The sequence below is a fragment of the Pelodiscus sinensis genome, chromosome 13, assembly GCF_052426305.1.
Source record: "Pelodiscus sinensis isolate ZL-2025 chromosome 13, ASM5242630v1, whole genome shotgun sequence".
In the NCBI taxonomy this organism is placed as follows: Eukaryota; Metazoa; Chordata; order Testudines; family Trionychidae; genus Pelodiscus; species Pelodiscus sinensis.
The window spans coordinates 24,734,631-24,753,753 of NC_143064.1; the positions used below are offsets into that span (position 1 = coordinate 24,734,631).

At 40.5% G+C, this 19,123-nt stretch overlaps 1 protein-coding gene across 2 annotated transcripts; it reads left to right on the forward strand.

Moving 5' to 3' along the window:
- The first annotated feature begins 1,108 nt into the window (after window positions 1-1,108).
- On the forward strand, window positions 1,109-15,289 carry LOC102448452 (ras-like protein family member 11A-like). 2 transcript variants are annotated; one of them, XM_006136173.5, is made up of 4 exons: window positions 1,109-1,457; window positions 3,301-3,357; window positions 8,782-8,864; window positions 14,304-15,287. In XM_006136173.5, exons 1-4 carry the CDS (start codon window positions 1,313-1,315, stop codon window positions 14,769-14,771), a joined length of 753 nt encoding a protein of 250 aa, XP_006136235.3. In that variant the 5' UTR covers window positions 1,109-1,312; the 3' UTR covers window positions 14,772-15,287. The 2 variants fall into 2 exon arrangements, with proteins under 2 accessions (XP_006136235.3, XP_089637747.1); XM_089781621.1 differs by lacking the exon at window positions 3,301-3,357 and having other exon boundaries at window positions 14,304-15,289.
- The last annotated feature ends 3,834 nt before the right edge of the window (window positions 15,290-19,123 follow it).

Genomic DNA, 19,123 nt, shown 5'->3' on the forward strand with positions numbered 1-19,123 from the left:
CTGGAGGTTCCAATGCAGAAGGTGTTGCAGCGACAGGAGAGGGTTGTGACTACAGTGCCTATACCCACATGCATTGAGTATTCCCACATCCAGGCTGGCTCATCACCCACACTACCTTTGTAGCCATGTAACAAGTTAAAGCTGCCATAGCATACACTAGAGCTCATGGTGCCCCCTCTCTTTCTGGGTTAGATTTGGCAGCACAGTAGGGACACACATAGGTCTTTTTTTACTCTAGAGTTGAGAGTCCATCACAAGCATTAAATTCACTTTAAAATGTGAAAAGGACAGTTGTGATGTAGCACAATACTGACGTGTTGTTTACACTGTGTTATGAAGGTCTGTTTTTTCTTTTAAAAAAGCAATGATCAACATATGATTCTATCCTTGAAGAATTAGAATGAAGCATATTGACACTGTTTGTGTCATCTAATCACTTACAGGCACCCAAAGATCTTGCTTTCTGACAGGCTACAGAATACAAATTATATTTCATTAAAAACAACAAATAGACTAGTAGCACCTTAAAGACTAACAAAACATGTAGATGGTATAATGAGCTGAAGAAGTGGATTGCACCCACGAAAGCTCACAATACCATCTACATGTTTTGTTAGTCTTTAAGGTGCTACTAGTCTATTTGTTGTTTTTTAAGTTTTTCCTGTTATAAACTAACTTGGCTACCCCTCTGAAGTTTTATATTTCATTAAATCCTCATTATAATGAAGAGAAATGTCCATCAGCTCAAGCTTTCTCAAGCACCACTTCTACACAACAAATCAGAATGGATAGCAGAGGATATGGAATCCAACTGAAGATCCAAACAGAATTTAGAGTGGCAGAACAAAATTATTCAAACTGCAGTTTTCCCTGTACTGGGTGACCATATCTTGTTGAAATAAGCCCCATGATGATTTAAAAAAGGATGATGTGTTTTCAGCTCTGAGCCAAGGGTACAGCACATGGAACAGACAGCAAGATGAAGCAACATAATGAGCATGGTTAAAAGGCGGCACACACTTTATGCCTTGTCTAGTGGAATGTCACGTTTTGACTTCTGATTGGCTGAGGAATGCAGGAGTCAGTTTTCACTGGAGTTGATCAGAAAGTTTCCCTCTGCTTTGTAAAGTTGCTGTCTGAGCAGAGTTGTTGCAAAGAGGCCAGCTGCTCTGATACTTCCCTAAAAAGCTGCTTAAATGAAATGAGAGGACTTATCTGTCCAAGGATTTACAGCCTAGAGAAGAAGCAAAGAAGTTATTTTCTCCTTTTTCTTCCCTACTCCCAGTAGAGCTGCTCAGATCTCAGTACTGGCATGCGTTTCATCTCTCAGAATACTATGTCACAGTACTCTACTAACTTTCTCTTGCTTCCCATACCCGAGTATCCTGTCTTAGACTGTGTGCCCAACAAAATCATCAAGCTTGTTGTACTTGGTGGCAGTAACGTTGGCAAGACAGGTAAGTCCACAGAGTTTTGATTGTATTTAGAATGTAACCATTTTTACATTTTATATTGTATGTATTCCAGAACAGATGTTGCTATATGTTTAATTATTGCTTTAAAAATGCTCTGAATTTTTTGTGAGATGGATCAGATGACCCCAACATATTTAGTTCAAATGTTAGGTGGCATGGTCAAGTGGATAGGGCATTGATAGGGCCCAACTAAACTCATGGCCATGAAAAACACATCACAGACTGTGAAATCTGGTCTCTCCCCCCATGAAATCTGATCATTTGTGTACTTTTACTATATAGATTTCATAGGGTAGATCAGTGTTTCTCAGATTCAGGGGCTCACCTTTAAGGGAGCTTAAGGTTATTTTGGGGGGGTTGTGGTATTGCTACCCTTACTTCGGTGCTGCCTTCAAAACTGGGCTGCCAGCGAGTGGCAGATGTGGACCATGTGCCCAACTCTGAAGGCAGTGTCCTGCTAACAGCAGTGTAAAAGTAATACTAGCAATACCATACCAAGCCATCCTTCTGCAGTAGTGGTAGCTTTGCCCCTTCAGAGCTGGGCTCCTGGCCAGCAGCCACTGCTCTCCAGCTACTCAGCTGCAAAGACAGCATTGCCACCAGCAGCAGCGAAGAAGGGGTAGCAGTACCGCAATCCACCCTTCAGTGTGACATCCCCCACCTCCAGTTCATTTTTGCATCAGGACCCCTGCAATAATAATACCATGAAATTTAAAATGTAAATAGCTGGAATCATAGAATTTACTATTTTTAAAATCCTGTGACGGTGAAATTGATGAACATGGATTGTAAATTTGGTAGGGCCCTAGGCATTGGGTAGGTGTCCAGAGCCCTGAATTCAATACTCAGCTCTACCACTGACCTACTATATGAACTAGTACAACTCACGTATCAGAGGGGTAGCCGTGTTAGTCTGAATCTGCAAAAGCGATGAGGAGTCACAGGACTCCTCATTGCTAGTACAACTCACTTCACTGTATCTCAGTTTCCCCATCAGAAAAATGGGACTAGTGATACTTGCCATAGTGATGTGTAGCACTTTGAGATCTATGGACGAAAATATTATTTTCCACATCTATGATTTGGAGAGAGGGAAAGAAGAAATTGAGTGGTTCACTTTTGTATACAGGCAGTCCCTGGGTTATGTACAAGATAGGGACTGTAGGTTTGTTCTTAAGTTGAATTTGTATGTAAGTCGGAACTGGTACATATTGTAGGGGAAACTCTAGCCAAACATTTCTCCAGAGCTCAGTTTTATTCTCCCACGCTTCACTTCCCTCAGTCCTTTATTCTCAAGCTGAGGTATCTGCTGAGAAAAGCCGCTCTGCGTCTCCCTAGTCTGCTGGGGGGGCGGGAGCGCTAGCTTCGCGTCTCCCTGGTCTGCTGGGGGGAAGCAGCTAGTGCGGGGTTGCCTCACCCCGTTTGTAAGTAGGGATCCGATGTAAGTCGGATCCATGTAACCCGGGTTGTACGTGGGTTGTGATTTCACAAATAAGCAAATTTTAGAAGGAAGAGACTTTATCCTGGAAAAACTCTGCAGTCTAGACATAGCCTGGGTGGGCCTGCTCTGGCTCCTGCTGCCTGTGTGATGAGTGCACGCAGGTGACCTCTGCTGTCAGCATGGGGCTTGGAGTGGCCACCCTGATTCATCCTATGGATGGGATAGCTCTACAGATGTGCAAAAAAGTGTGCCTTATGCATAGAGTAATATGTGAACAAAGTTTAGCATGGTGCTACACTAAGTTAGCTGGTAAGACATTACATGTGTTGTGCAAAGGCTGCTATTGACCCACATTAAAGGCCCATATTTTTCCTTGTTTTGCAGCCCTGGTTGTGCGCTTTCTCACTAAAAGATTTATTGGAGACTATGAGTCCAATACTGGTGAGTCTACTTCCTAATGCAGCATTATAGATAGTTTCCATTTCAAATTACTGTATTTTGTAACCACTGTGTATTACAGAAAAGTAAAGCAGTTAGATGTCCATAAAATGCATATTTTCAGTTAATTGCCTCAAGCTATGAAACAATAAATCAAAGGCTCATTATTTACAATCCTTTTAGCCTATATCATTTCCACCTCATGGAAAAGGATCAGAGGGAAAGATTATCTTGAGGACATACCTACAGTAAAAAAGCAGAATCAAGGAATGTTTCCTATACTAACAGAACAGTAGAAACTAAATGCTACCCTGCCTATACAATCCCATTGAAGTCAATGGAATTTCATAGAGCTTAAGAGTCAGCCCAGAATTCTGCCCTATGTATTTGCTTCTTGCAGTGATTTAGTGCTGATGTAGAGTGCTAGATTGAAGCCCTCTGTACCCAGAACAGGTACAGTGGCAATGGAAGCATTCTTTACTTTGTCCTATTTTGTCCAATCCTGACCCACAGGGAACATCTCAGAGGTTGTGTCTAGACTGGCAAGTTTTTCCGCAAAAGCAGTAGCTTTTGCGGAAAAACTTGCCAGCTGTCTACACTGGCCACTTGAATTTCCGCAAGAACACTGACTTCCTACTGTCTGAAATCAGTGCTTCTTGCGGAAATACTATGCTGCTCCTGTTCGGGCAAAAGTCCCTTTTGTGCAAAGCTTTTGCGCAAAAGGGCCAATGTAGACAGCTCAGATTTGCTTTGCACAAAAAAGCCCCAATCGTGAAAATGGCGATCGGGGCTTTTTTGTGCAAAAGCATGTCTAGATTGGCATGGATGCTTTTCCGCAAAAAGTGCTTTTGCGGAAAAGCTTCCGTGCCAATCTAGACGCTCTTTTCCGCAAATGCTTTTAACGGAAAACGTTTCCGTTAAAAGCATTTGCGGAAAATCATGCCAGTCTAAACGTAGCCCCAGAGTATAATGCTGTGGTCCATTTACTCCACACTCTCTTTGCCAGTTGGGCTGCACATTGTCTGAAAGGGACTGTAAAGTGGGTATCTGTGCACTAGGAATTTGCTGAGACCAGCTAACTCATCTCACATGTAGGCCACCTAACAGCTATGAGAAAACTATGAAGCAGGACTGAGTTCAAATCAGTAATTTTGTAATTGTTTTGCTTTGGGAGATACATGCTAAGTTGAGAAGGAAGAGTCAGAAATGGGGATGGGAGAACCAGAAGCCTTTAATCTACTCTGCCTGTCTGATGAGTGATGGTCTGGATGCTTTCACTGACTGCCCCCTTCCACTGACCCTAAGTAAACCTTGACAGTTCAGTCTCTGTATCGCTTCTCTTTCTTTTCCTTCACATTTCTTGCAAGACACTGTCAATCAAGCTAGACTTTTAAGTTTCACAGTGGATTGCTGCCAGAGACATTGCTAAGAAGTGCATGCTTTTTTTCCATTAAGCTACCAGCCCTACAGCCATTTTGCAGCAGATACAAATATGCTAAAGATAAGAAACAGGTGTTAGTAGATCTGTGATCACATTACCATGCTTCTCCTTCAACTGGATATAAGGTAGAACACTAACAGCATCTGGAAGTAGCTGCACTTTTTCCTGTCATATATTGCAGAGTAGGAATAGTATATTGTCTGTTATGGTACGCTTATTAAGTTTGCAGATGATACCAAACTGGGTGGGGTCGCAACTTCTTTGGAGGATAGGGACATAATTCAAAATGACCTTAGCAAGTTAGAGAAATGGTCAGAGGTAAACAGGATGAGGTTTAATAAAGAGAAATGCAAAGTGCTCCACTTAGGAAGGAACAATCAGTTCCATACATACAAGATGGGAAGCGACTGTCTAGGAAGGAGCATGGCGGAAAGGGATCTAGGGGTCATAGTGGACCACAAGTTGAATATGAGTCAACAGTGTGATGGTGTTGCAAAATAGCAAATATGATTCTAGGTTGTATCAACAGGTGTGTTGTAAGCAAAACTCGTGAAGTCATTCTGCCGCTCTACTCTGCACTAGTTAGGCCTCAGCTGGAGTACTGTGTCCAGTTCTGGGCGCCACATTTCAAGAAAGATGTGGAGAAATTGGAAAGGGTACAGAGAAGAGCGACAAGAATGATTAAAGGTTTAGAGAACATGACCTATGAAGCCAGGCTTCATGAACTGGGCTTGTTTAGTTTGGAAAAAAGAAGATTAAGGGGGGACATGATAGCGGTTTTCAAATATCTAAAAGGGTGTCACAAGGAGGAAGGAGAAATTTTGTTCCTCTTGGTTTCTGAGGACAGGACAAGGAGTAATGGGCTTAAAGTGCAGCAGGGGAGGTTTAGATTGGACATTAGGAAAAAATTCCTAACTGTCAGGGTGGTCAAATATTGGAATAAATTGCCAAGGGAGGTGGTGGAATCTCCCTCTCTGGAGATATTTAAGAACAGGTTAGATAGACATCTCTCAGGGATGGTGTAGACGGAGCTTGGTCCTGCCTTGAGGGCGGGGGGCTGGACTCGATGACCTCTTGAGGTCCCTTCCAGTCCTATTATTCTATGATTCTATGGGTTAGGTATCTCCCCATAAAACAGCCCAATCGTTCCCAGCTTAATATGTGATCAGGCTCACAGAAGAGTTATTCATGCAGTGCAGTCAGATTTAAAATGTACTATTTTAATGCTGGAACTAAATGCACTGAACTTTGCCACAGTGAATTTCCTCATATTCTGAATGTTTCTATGAATGCAGATATTTTTCCATTGGAGCAAAGACACCTGCTTCTGTGAATCGCATTTTAGAGACAGTCTCCCAGGCATGGTTTTTTTTTAAAACTAAGGTTCACACAGAGCACAGTTGGCGCTAATTGGTCTGTTCATGAGTAGTCTGAATTGAGGCCAAGGACTGAATAGGCCATGAGAGCAAACTTCCTGCTTCCCCTAGAGGGGATTCCTCCAGGTCAGAGTTGAAACACATTGCCAAGGGAGTTGCATGAACAGTGCCATATTGACAGCAGTTGAGAATGTAAAAATGTTCTCTGTAAAGCTGTGTGAAACAGGGGCTCTGACCATGAATGCCTCCTGCTGCTGCGTGCAGTACTGCAGTCCTTTCCTTATTCCTCATGCCCCATAGGTTGTCAGCAGCCCTTGGCAGTTCATCAGTGGCTTGGCCTCCAGCCAAGTCACAAAATCCAAATGAATCCCTTCTGGGGTAGTAAAGAGTCCAATAAATGAACCAGTTTCTTTTGTCCTCACTAGGGCCCTTCCAATCCCACTCTAAGCCCTTTACTTCATCCCTCCACCTGGACTTCGCAATAAGATGTGTCCTATATCAGGATATGCATCATTTGGCCTGGGAGCCCAAGCTTGCCCACTACCTGTAAGTTCCGATCCTGGGACCCTATGCACAACATCCATAATCATGTACTACTCACTTCAATTCATTGCTTCTGTTTCCCTGAGCCTCTTCCCACCTTGCCCCCTTATCTTCACCCCAGACCACAGGGCTAATGTTCTCAGGTCCTCTCCCTCCCAGTTTAAGCAAATGTAGCCAGAACCAAACTCTGGTTGTTCCTTGAGCTTCTGTGGCCAGTCAGGACTTGACAGGTATGTCTAGACTAACTTTCACTTTTGAAAGAAGATATGCAAATTCAGCAATAATTTGCATATCTTCTTCCGATTGTTTTTTTGAAAGAGTTTTTTTCGAAAGAGCAAGTAGTTTAGATACGGTTCTTTAAAAAAAACAACCCTTTTTTCAAAAGAATCTGTAAACCTCAATTTTTGAGGAAGGTTCTTTCAAAAAAAAATTTTTTTTTCAAAAGAACCGTGTCTAAACTGCTTGTTTTTTCAAAAAAAACCTCTTTTGAAGAAGTGATTGGAAGGAGATATGCAAATTACCACCACATTTACATATCGTTTTTCGAAAGTGAAAGTAAGTCTAAACCTACCTGACTTGAATTGACAATTCAACTCAGCTGGACTGTCTGCCTGCCTGCCAATCTGCCCCACCCACTGCCTCCCCCACAACTAGAAACTGCTGTGCTAAGGCCTTGCAGCTCATTTTATCCAAGCCTGCCAGGCTCTGATTGGCTGCTTCTTTGCAGTTTCTCTAGGCAGGCCTGAAGACCCCACCTTCATTGCTCCTTTATTGGGACTGAATGAACCATGTGGCCTCTAGCACAGGGCAACAAAGAGCCTATCACACCATGTAGCCTGTGTTAAGTTTTATAGATAAACAAAGAGGACATCAGTCTCCAAAGCTGTCATTATGTCAACCATGGATACTTCATAAATCCCAGACCTAAGCTTTCTTTATGTTGTTGGACCTGCAATACAAAACCAAATATAGGTCAAAACCAGTATGTCCATAGTCTTGATCAAAGCTGGGCCATGACTAGAAAATTTTACCCCGCCCTTATGTCCTGACTGTCCTTATGACTGATTTGGATAAAATGGAATCTGGATACATGTCATTGCCATCCCTGCTTTGTGTGGGTGTGTGTTCAGGGGTTCAGTACCATAGTCTGAATGATGAGGTTCTGAAGACCCAAAATAAAAAACGAAACTATTTAGTCTTTATGCATGGCCATGTGCTCCGTTTATGCTTTGGCATACTTTTCCTTGCACTTCTAGCAGAAATCCCTGGAAAACAGCTAACTCATTTAACAGTGAATTCCCTGATACCTTGGTTTGTGATTACAAGTACTGCCGATCTGCACTACAGCAGGATGTAACTCACTGTGGAATCAAAATCATATCATAACAGTATAACTGTTGTGGAATCAAAATCATAACTATGATTAACAGAAATCCCATTCAAGTTTTTCTGTCTCCTTCCAAAAGAAGTAGCAGACCAATGAGAAGAAGTCCTCAATCAGATAGAAGATCAGATATTCCTCAGTAATCTGAGTCACAGGAACATAGGTGACTGCGGAGGGAGAGGTGCAGGGGGGGACTACTTAAAGGAACAGGGAGGAGGCATGAGGAAGCATCCCATTTAGCAATTAATATTTTGGAGGGAGCTTGGGGGGAGGGGGTGCCTCATCTGAGTGCTACCATGAGTCGCCTATGCACAGGAGAAATCATAGGCCAGTATTTGCAATCACTAAAATTGGATTTGAAACTGTGGTATTGATCTTTGAACATTTCACATAAAATAACCTGTCCTGATTGTTCCATGGGCAAAGTAGTTTATAAATAATTTAATTTTTAATAAAGAGTTAAAAAATAAAGAATATACAGCCCAAAGTGGTGGAAACATTCAGTCAGGGAACACATATAGTACCATGTTACTACCAACAGCACAAATTCATCCCTGTGTACAGTGCTAGCATGGGACCATTTAAGTCCCAGGACTCAGAACTAGAATATTCTGATTTTGACTGGACTTACCTTTTTCCCCTTATTACATGACTGGTCTCTAATCATTTTACTTATCTACCAGGTGCTTTGTATTCAAGAAAATTCACCATCGACGGAGAGCAGATCTCCTTACAGGTGCAGGATACACCTTATGTCTCACTGGAGGTAAAAAGTCTGCTCAATGTATTTATTCTTCAGAACACAGTTAGTGCCTTTTGTTCATTGCTAGCTTTTTAGTCTCCCTGATAGGTAACTCTTGTCATTAGGGGTGCGTCTACCCAGCACCCTTACCTTGAAAATTATGCAAACTGTGTATCTTATTTTGATGTTATTTCAAAATAAGGCGCTATTCCAAAACATTCCTTATCCCTCGTGGAATGAGGTTTACAGAGACGTTGGAATAGTGAGCCCATTATATTTTGATATAATGGACTTGCTCTTAAGACCTGGAATAGCTATTCTGGGATACCAAAGGTATCCCAGAATAGCACCGCTGCATAGATGTAGCTTAGCAAATGTGCCTGAGTCAGAACCTCAAATCCAAAGGTGGACATCCCAACTCAGATGGCCTCTGCTCAGCCACAACTACTCCATGAAGTCAGGCCCCTTTCTGGTAAAATCAGGACCAAAGAAAACTTTTAAGAAATTATTTTAAAAAACCGTAACAATGAACGAATGATCCAGTAGCACCTTAGAGACTAACAAAAATATAGATATATCAGTGCTTTTTTTGCGATGGTACTGCCCGGTACGCAGTACCGGCACCTCCAGACGCAGTACTGGCACCTCCAGTCAGAGCTCAACAGCTTTTCCCCTGGAGTATTGGCACCTTTTTTTTTTAACAAAAAAAGCACTGGATATTATCATGAGCTTTCGTGGCACAATCCACTTCTTCAGATGAATGGAGCAAGTGGTTCAGAGGTTCAAATATATAGCAGAAAAAGAGGGAAGAAGGGGAGGAAAAAACCCTTGTCAATTAAAGTGTCTGTGCTAAATGAGGCTAACAGAGTGGGCTGTCAGTGCCCAATACTTAGCATTTGATGTCATTTGGGTATTGAATATAACGGCTCATCCAATAAATATCTTTGTTCAATTCCTGGGTAAATGTGTCAGCTTTGCATATGAAGTCTAGTTGTGCAGTCTCTCTCTCCAGTTGGTTCCTGAAATTAATTTTCTAAGAGGATAGCAACTTTTAAATCCACTAATGAGTGCCTGGGCAAGTTAAAATGTTCCCCAACAGGTTTCTGTGTGTTACCATTTCGAATATCTGATATGTGTCCATTAATCCTTTGTTGTAGAGACTGCCCAGTTTGGCCAATATACATGGCAAAAGAGCATTGCTGGTTTAAGTTTAAACTGAGGAATAAAACTTCAGTGCTGGCTTGCTTCAACCAAGTCCTTGCTTAGTCTAATTGCTGGCAAGTGGTTCCATTCCTGGATGGCCAGAAAGATCTCTGAACAGCCCAGAGGCCAACCTGGCTGGTGAGGTCAGGACCTCCTCTCCCAGGGTGACTCTCTTCCTTCTGAAGGACAGTCTTTGTAGCAGTTGATATAATCTCCAAAGGTGGGACTTCTTAGTATCTGAATTAAATCTCTCTCTGCTTCTCAGGGACATGAGGTATATAATCCTCATCCTCATCATACCAGCTCTCCAATAGATAAAAATTCCTGGCTAAGAGCCTCTCTGTCAAAGATCAATGCTACTGACTCCAGAACGAAGGGGAGTCTGTTGCTAATTTTGTTTGGGCCAAGGGGGAGCTGGTTTGGAAGCAGATCAAAATGGTAGGATCTCACAGATGTACCAGATTTTGTGTATGTTTTTCCTTGACTGGTGGAAATCTCATGAAATCAATTGTTTTCATAAAGTTTCTGAGATTTAGGGCCAAAATTAAGTGCATTTTCATCAACACTGAATCCAAAACCTAAGTTTGGTTTTAACTTGAAATCAAATCTAAACCCAGACTTAACCTCACACACACATCTGGAATCAAACATTATTATCAATGTCATCTTCTCTCACATCAAACCTGGAAAGATTTGAAGATCTTTTTTAATTTAAAAAAGCACCTGAAAATGTGGATGTTTCTCTGTGTCCTGCCTGCACTATGCCACCCTGAGTTTGTAGATCTGGGCAGGAAATCTCATGTAATCCAGAATTCTACCTCAGTTTTCTTTCATCACTAAAAATTGATTTAAGTGAAAAGCCAAAAGTCCCAATCATGTCCACCCCTTTTTAGAAGGTGGGTGGGTGAGTGAGATGGAGGTACCTACATCCTGGTCATCATTAGTTTGGAATGCTATCAAACTGACAAAAGTAAGGCAAGGGAACCTCCCAGAACCCTTTATAAAATGTTTTGAAAACTTGGTCAGGTTTTGTGGGGAGACATAAAAATCTCTTTATATAAACAACTGTTTTTCCAAGGAAATTTAATTTAAAAAACCACATGTTTTTCTAATGAAGCCAAAGTCTGTTATGCAAACAAAAATCTATTTTGAAAGGAATTTTTACCCTTCTCAAAAGGCTTCCAGAGGAATAAAACAAGAATAAAAATGTATGCAGAAGCCCAGCTCTCATATTTTTTCTAGCTCCAAACAGAATTTGACCAGCCTAAGTTTTGAGCTCAGTTTAACCCATGATTTTATTAGGTTTGAAATTTGGTAAAAGAAGCTCTCCTGTCAAGGACAACAAAATACAAAATGGCATCGGTTGCAAAGTATTGTCTCTCCCTTTGTACATAAAAATACAGCAGATGATCAGAAAGTTATATTGTAGTCTGAAGCCCTAACTAAAAGCCCTATAATTTTCAGAGGATGAAATTCTCCTCTGTGCAAAGGCCCAACAAATGATTTAGGGGCCACTTACACCCTCAAAATAATGCTTAATTGGGAATTAACTGGTCTTAGCTCTCTGCACAAGAGTGTCTATCACCAAAAGAGCCTGTTGACAGAAATTAGGCAGTCACCAAGAAATCATTAGAAATACATAATAAAGGGAACCCATTTTCATTCTATCCTGAAAGTGGGGGGAGAGCGAAGGAAGTTCACTCCACTTCCTTTCTCTCCAGATATAAATTTATTTTTCAGATTTCACTATTTTGATTAGACACTGACTCGAGTTTTGATGTCTGGAACCCGGGCCAAACTCTGCAACATTCAAAGTTGTTGCTCTCTAAACTTTGTAGTCAGTTCGATTTCTAATTTAATTATGGGGAACTTCATTTCCTTTGTCCCAGTCAAAGCCCAATACTGTTTCAATAATTCCCACAAAAGCTTTTTATTTTGCCTCTCTGTTTGCACCAACTGGTGTAACTGAAATTATTTCAAGGCTCATTTCTGAACCGAGTTATCAAAAAAAAAAGGGAATGTATTTGTCTAAGCTAGGTTTATGTATTTTCTGAGTAGATCCTTGGGCAACAATGAGTTGCTTGCACTCTTGAGATCTGTGTGCAGTGATTTCTGGTGAGGGTCACGTGGAGCTACTCAGAATTCTAACATTGGAAATGTTAATGTTTAAAAAAAGTCCAGAGGCAGATAGATAACTAGGTTTGTTAGATGATTAATTGCTACTTGAAATATGCATAGTCAGTAACAGTGTGTGGTTTTTAATTCATAAGGAGACATGTCTGTAAACAAACTAGCTTATTAGTAATTTATTTTTGTGAATAAAACATTCCACTGAGGATTATCACTTTAATCTCACTGCTGGCTAGGTCCTGCCATTGTACTGAGAACTGCTTCTCGGTAAAGCTCTGTAAGCATCTGTTTCAAAGAAGTTTTCAAATCCTTGTTTATAGCAACTAGTTCTTTTCAACTGAAACAAATTTGCTGGTGAAAGAGGCCAGCAGGATGCAAAGGAAGGCTACTTATGTACAGATCAGTTACAGAAACAGTGCAATCTTCCCTTCTCCCCACACACTAACCGGGGGCATCAGAGCATTCACTCACCTTAACCTTTGAACTGCCAGTAAAGATATCTGTTTATTCTAGGCACGAATGTGCGGTTTGTGATATTGGACACATGTTCAGCAGGAAATGGACTGAGACTCAGCAGCTCATTACACATAAATAGCAGTCATGTCTTATATCCAAGTGGAGCTGATCCATGAGTATGTCAACCCAAAGCCTTACTGCTGTGTGCATTCAGCAGTGCCACTAATAGGAAAAATCCAAACACAGCATGGAATTTAGTGTGATGGCACTGTGAGATAGAGGGGATGAGGGGTTAATAGATTTTGAGCCGTTGCCTCCAATGTCTGAGGTCTAAACTAAAGAAAAGATTTCCAAAGGTACAAAGGATGATTAGGTACCCAACTCTCATTTGTATCTTTGAGAAATTGCTCCCCTAAAGCAAAGTGAAGTTTGCTCTTTAAGTTTTGCCTCCAGGATTCCTCCTGCTGTCTGGTCAGTTATTACATAATACATACAGACCATCATTTTCAATCCCAAGCACCTGAAGTTGGGCTCCTAAACCCATTTTAGGTGCCTAAATAAAATGGGCTATTTGAGGCAAATGCTGAGCACCCACAAACCCCACTGCAAATGTTCTGCACCTTTGAAAAATCAGACCACTTTTATTTAAGACAGTACTTGAAGATCCTAACTTTAGACAGCCAGGGTTTAACATTTCAACTTTCTGGCTTCTTTTTTTTCTCTCTTAAGTTTGACAAATTAAATATCTGTTATAAAAATTGTTAATAATTTTCCCAGTGTTTCATGCTGGAGGAAAAGAAAAGCACAATTAGAATGGTCTATATGGTCAGTATCAAACAGGGAAGGGTCTGAGAGGTTGCTGAAGTTTAGTTTTCATTTAAAGTGATTAGATTTTGGGTCTGTCCTACAGCTTTCACTTAGTCAAATGGCTTGTGGATTATTTTTACACCATTGTATTCTGAACAAATGCATTCATACTGGGTTATTCGATAATTTGATTCAATTTCCAAAATTTAATTTGGCAAAAGATGTTGGTCCAAACATTGCAAAAAACTGAGCATCCCCTGGCTAGGTTCCAAAGGTTCCAAGAATTAATTCCCTCTGACATTACTGACAGCTCAAGGTGCTTAGCACTTTGTAGGATCTATCCTAGAGTGGAAGAAGTTACAAAGACTTGTATGTTGGTTTGAAAGAGAGCACTAAACAAGGTACTGAACAATCCTTCCTTTGGCCAAGTGGAGCTAGACTAGATGACCTAACAGGTTTTTTTCTAACTTTCTGGCTCTAACCTTGATTATTCCATTTATTACCCCCGATAACAAAATACACCATAGAATCAATTTGAACAAAGCTTCAATGATTTGACCATTTTTTAACAACTTAATAATTGCCTAGTCTCCCCTCCTATTTCTGTGCTGTTGGGTCCTATTAATATTCTATTGACATATCACAGTATTTCATCCTATACCTGATACATTCAACAGCAGTCAGAACTATCTTTTGTTCTGTATACATGCCATTTTAAGTAGCAGGAAGGTGGTGAAATGGAACTATTGACTGCTCCCAGTGTTTCATTGCTCTGTCTGATGGTAGGTTTTTGTTTGTTTTGGGTTTTTTTTTTAGCTTCTTACTGTTTGTTTTTTCTAATCTCTCATTTCTTGGTTTTGATGGTAGGATGATAATGACAATATTTGCTGCCAGGAGCAAATAAATCGTTCAATCTATTGGGCAGATGGTTTTGTATTCGTTTACTCCATTACGGACTATGACAGTTACCGGGTCATCCGACCGCTGTACCAGCACATTCGCAAGATCCACCCCAATGCCAACATTCCTCTGCTCCTGATGGCCAACAAAGGGGACCTACTACGAGCCAGACAGGTGTCCTCCAGAGAAGGGCTTCAACTGGCCAGCGAGCTGGGTGGCACTTACTGTGAAGTGTCAGCCCGGGAGAACTGTGAGGGGGTGCATGAAGCCTTCCAGCAACTTTGCCAGGAGGTGGGGAGGATGATTGGTAGCTGCAATGGGGAAAAACGGAGAGGACTCCACCTCATTCGGCCCAAGTCTCCAAACATGCAAGACTTAAAAAGACGTTTGAAACAGGCACTGTCTTCCAGAGGGAAATCTGCTACTACACTTTGACATCACTGACAGAACTAGTTAAAAAAGCAAGCTGACATCTTTATTGCCTCAAAACTCAATAGGCACATAGATTTTTAAGGATCTCACTTAAAAGTCATGTTTCCTTCAGCAAGGGACTCACAAAATAGATATTTCTGAGCAAGAGTTTAGAAACTGTTTAAAAAATAATGTGTCTAAAGCTATTCACTTTTTAAAAGGAGACACTATCTTGTAGTTTAGGCCTAAAATGTAGGTTTCGTTTATACAAAAAGATTTTTAAAATCCTAGGATGAAGAAAAATATCTGGGAGGTGGAGGTTGTTTTGGGATATAAGCATTCCTACACATAAACTTTAGGGAGTTAGATCGTGACAGGAGACAGGAACTGACTATAGCCATAGGCTATGTCTAGACTGCATCCCTCTGTCGACAGAAGGATGCAAATCAAGCACATCGAAATTGCTAATGAAGCAGGGATTTAAATATCCTGCACTTCATTAGCATAAACGTGGCAGCCGCTTTTTTCGAAACAGAGCTTTTTTGAAAAAAAGCAGCAGTCTAAACTTGGAACTGTCAAAAATAAACCCTTTTTCGACAGATCCTGTATTCCTCCAAAAATGAGGTTTACAGGATCTGTCGAAAAAGGGTTTATTTTCAACAGATCTGCGTCTAGACTGCTACTTTTTTTTCGAAAAAGCTCCGTTTTGAAAAAAGTGGCGGACACGTTTATGCTAATGAAACGTGGGATATTTAAATCTCTGCTTCATTAGCAGTTTCGATGCGCCTAATCTACATCTCTCTGTTGACAGAGAGATGTAATCTAGTCACACCCAGACGTCCAACCAGTTCTGAAGCAGTAGCCCCTATAGCACAAGTACTGCTATAGCAAACTAGCCACAGTCAACTGGCCAAATAGGCACATATGGCTAGTGGCTAGCATGTTGGACACCACAGGACTATATACAGAAAATAAAACTCCACTAAACTACTTTCTCTATCCTGTGATAGCTAAGTGAAATTCAAAAAGCAAACAAATAGTATTGGTGAAAACCAAATGAGATTCAAATTAGATATTTTACATTCTATGTTATAAAGTTATTATAATGGGAAGGATTTTTCAAATATGATTTTTATCATTACAGTGCCCTTTTAAAGGGAGTGTAAAAATATCACGGCTCTCTGATTTTTTATTGTTATTGCAGATAACACGTAGAGTGACTGTAACTGAAAGATTAGAGGAAAAAAATGTTTCTCTTTTTTTTCCAGTTTGTTTACTTTGACAGTACCTTTTAGTCAGTTTTGTCTGCTCCTCCATTTTTGTGTGGGTCTTCCACATGGCAAGAGGAGAGAAAAAACATTTAAAAAAATAGAGAAGTGTGGTTGTTCATAAAAATGGGCTGGGGCACTCAAAGGTGGGCAGGGAACTGATCTGAAACTATTTTTAAACGTTTTTTTTTTCAAATCGAGTAGGTTTCAGGATGAAGATGTCCCTTTGAGCAAACAAGCCCATCATAGAAATAAGAATGGATTTCTTAGATTTCTTTTAAAAATAAAGCTTCACAGCATCTTGACTTCCTAGATTGAAGAGTTTATTACTTTTCTTTGTGCTCCAAGGATTTGGAAATGACCCTTTGGATTTTCATTATTGAAAAAATATTGGACTCCTTCATCTGGTATCAGCTGAAAACAGGAATCAGGGAGGTGTTCTGGAACAGACTTTATTTAATCCCTTCAGATATGCCCACATTACAGTCTTTCAACACTGACAGCATCTCATCGTGTTGTGTCTTGGCACATACTTCTGACACTGTAACCTTCATCACGCGATTTTTTTAAAACAAAATAGGACCTTAGTTTTGTTAGCACTGTAGAAAGAAATTAGCTGTATAAATAAAGTTAATCAACCTCAGAATAATTCCCACAAAGCCCGCTCAGCTGATGGGACAATTTTATTGCATGTGCGTGTCTGTGTCTGTGTGTGTACACAACATAAATCAACAAAGCCATACATTAGTTGTGCGCTTTATGCAGAAGTGGCCTGTAAGAGTGGAGATGGACTAAATCACAAAACAATAATCTGTTCCAAGCTTTCAGAAAATTCTGGAGTCACTAGGTTCAGGGTTTGGTTGGGGATGATCCTTGTACAAGAGATTATTATTTTCAGTAGACTAATAGGCTGTGTCTACACTGGGCCACTTATTCCGGAAAATCAGCCGCTTTTCTGGAATAAGCTGCGAGCTGTCTACACTGGCCCTTGAATTTCTGGAAAAGCTACGATGCTCTACTGTACAAAATCAGCCGCTATTCCGGAAAAACTATTCTGCTCCCACTCGGGCATAAGTCCTTATTCCGGAACACTGTTCCAGAAAAGGGCCAGTGTAGACAGCCCAGTAGTCTTTTCCGGAAAAAAGCCCCGATCGCGAAAATGGCGATCAGGGCTCTTTTCCAGAAAAGTGCGTCTACATTGGCCACAGACGCTTTTCCGGAAAAAGGGCTTTTCTGGAAAAGCAGCCTGCCAATGTAGATGCTCCTTTTCCGGAAAAACTGAAAACTGAATCTATCACTATTCTGTTTTAAGCATTTCCAGAAATTCATGCCAGTGTAGACACAGCCATAGGGAATAAGTAGATCTCTCCATGATGGTATAATACTATCCTGATGCTTTTACAGGCACAGCTCTGCAGTAGGAGTTAATGATTTGAAGGTAATTGTTATGGATTAATCCAAGAGTACAATGACTCACCTGCAATTAAACCATGGCTCCATTTGTCTTTAATGCTTCACACAAACATACACAAGAGGAGATTTACGCTGCATTTTTTTAAAAAAAGCGTTAGTGATGGCTGGACAGCCAAGGAAGCTTTGGCAATGTTATTTTGTTAGAAGTAACGTCACTAAGAAAACCATAGCTTAAGTTTTACTCAGCACACAGCTTCTTATGGACATATTTGAAGCAAAAGATTAACTGGCAAGCAGTCATGCTAGGGTGGCCAGGCTGAGCTGGTATGTAAATTGAAAGACTTTTTTTGTTATTATTTTTATAAACAAGACTATTTGAAGCTGTATTCTGTGGTCTAGCCAGTTTTATGACAAAAGTGACAAGGCATCCATCATACTGTTCTTACCTGGACTGGAAAAGAACCAGGTCTAAGCATGCAAAAGCCAAAATATAATGATTATTTAACAGGCTCTCTCAGAAATTTACAGGCATATGAAATGCTATAAACTTCAGTGAATTACACTAGGGAACACACCGAGAATATCCTAGATTAGAAAAATCCATAAGATTATAATTACAGGATAATACTGAGCTAAAACAACAGTCTTTAATGTATAACAAGCAATGGAACTAAAGCTTCAGTTTGAGATTCGCAAGTGTTAATGTAGTGTTATGATTCTGAAAGAAGTAACTTTGCGTGTCCCCTATTTAATGAAAGTAGGTTAGTTTAATCATCAAAACTTACTTCATACATGTTCATAACCTGGCCACTATCTCAGAAAGAGGGTAGATGATGGAGAGAAGAAAACATAAAAATAAAAAGTTACACCTTCTCCAAAAGAATGCCTACATTTGTTAATAAAAAATATCAGTCAGCTCAGCTGGATAAACACATGATGGCTAGCTCATACCACTGCCCTTGCCTCCATGTCCACATTGCCATTTTTAGTACTGAAGCAGAGATAGTGCTTGTCTGTCCACCCAGGCGAGGAGTTTCCAGCTGCAGTGTAGAGATATCTTTGGAGTCCAATCCTGGATTAGTGCCAGTAAACTGCAAGGAAGGAGGGCTTGAATGAACATGCTTGGCACATATGGAAAGGAATGGAAGGGAGGATTGATTGGGGTTTCCAGCAAAAGTATCAGGCCAAATTCTGTTCTCAGTTACACAGGGATAAATCCACATTAATTTGGTTGAGAGGATTCCATTGTACAGAAATTATCTGCAGAATTATGTTTCTTTTAAACTTTTTCCATTATCCTAAGTTGGCTCAAATCAGGTATAGCATCTAGTTTTCAGTGGGGTTTGCAGTGAGGCTCACTTGGGTCCAAAGAAGTCAAATTACTTGCCTCGAGGCTAAATGGTTGAGTAAGTGGTTCAAGTGGACATTGCAACCAGGTTCTTTTTCATTCATTCCAGCCATTTGCACCAAACACTAGTCCATGCCACCCTTTTCCATCTGTATACAAAGCATCCTTCGCCAGGGTGGATTGATTTAATCATTATTTAAATCACCAAAAAAAATCATTGATTTAAATGAAGTTACCAAAAAAGTTAAGGCTGACTATGCTTAGAATGCACTTAATTTTGCAGTAAGCCCCATTGAACTCACTGGCATTTCTATTTTTTGAGAAAACAAGTACAGAATGGGGTTTCC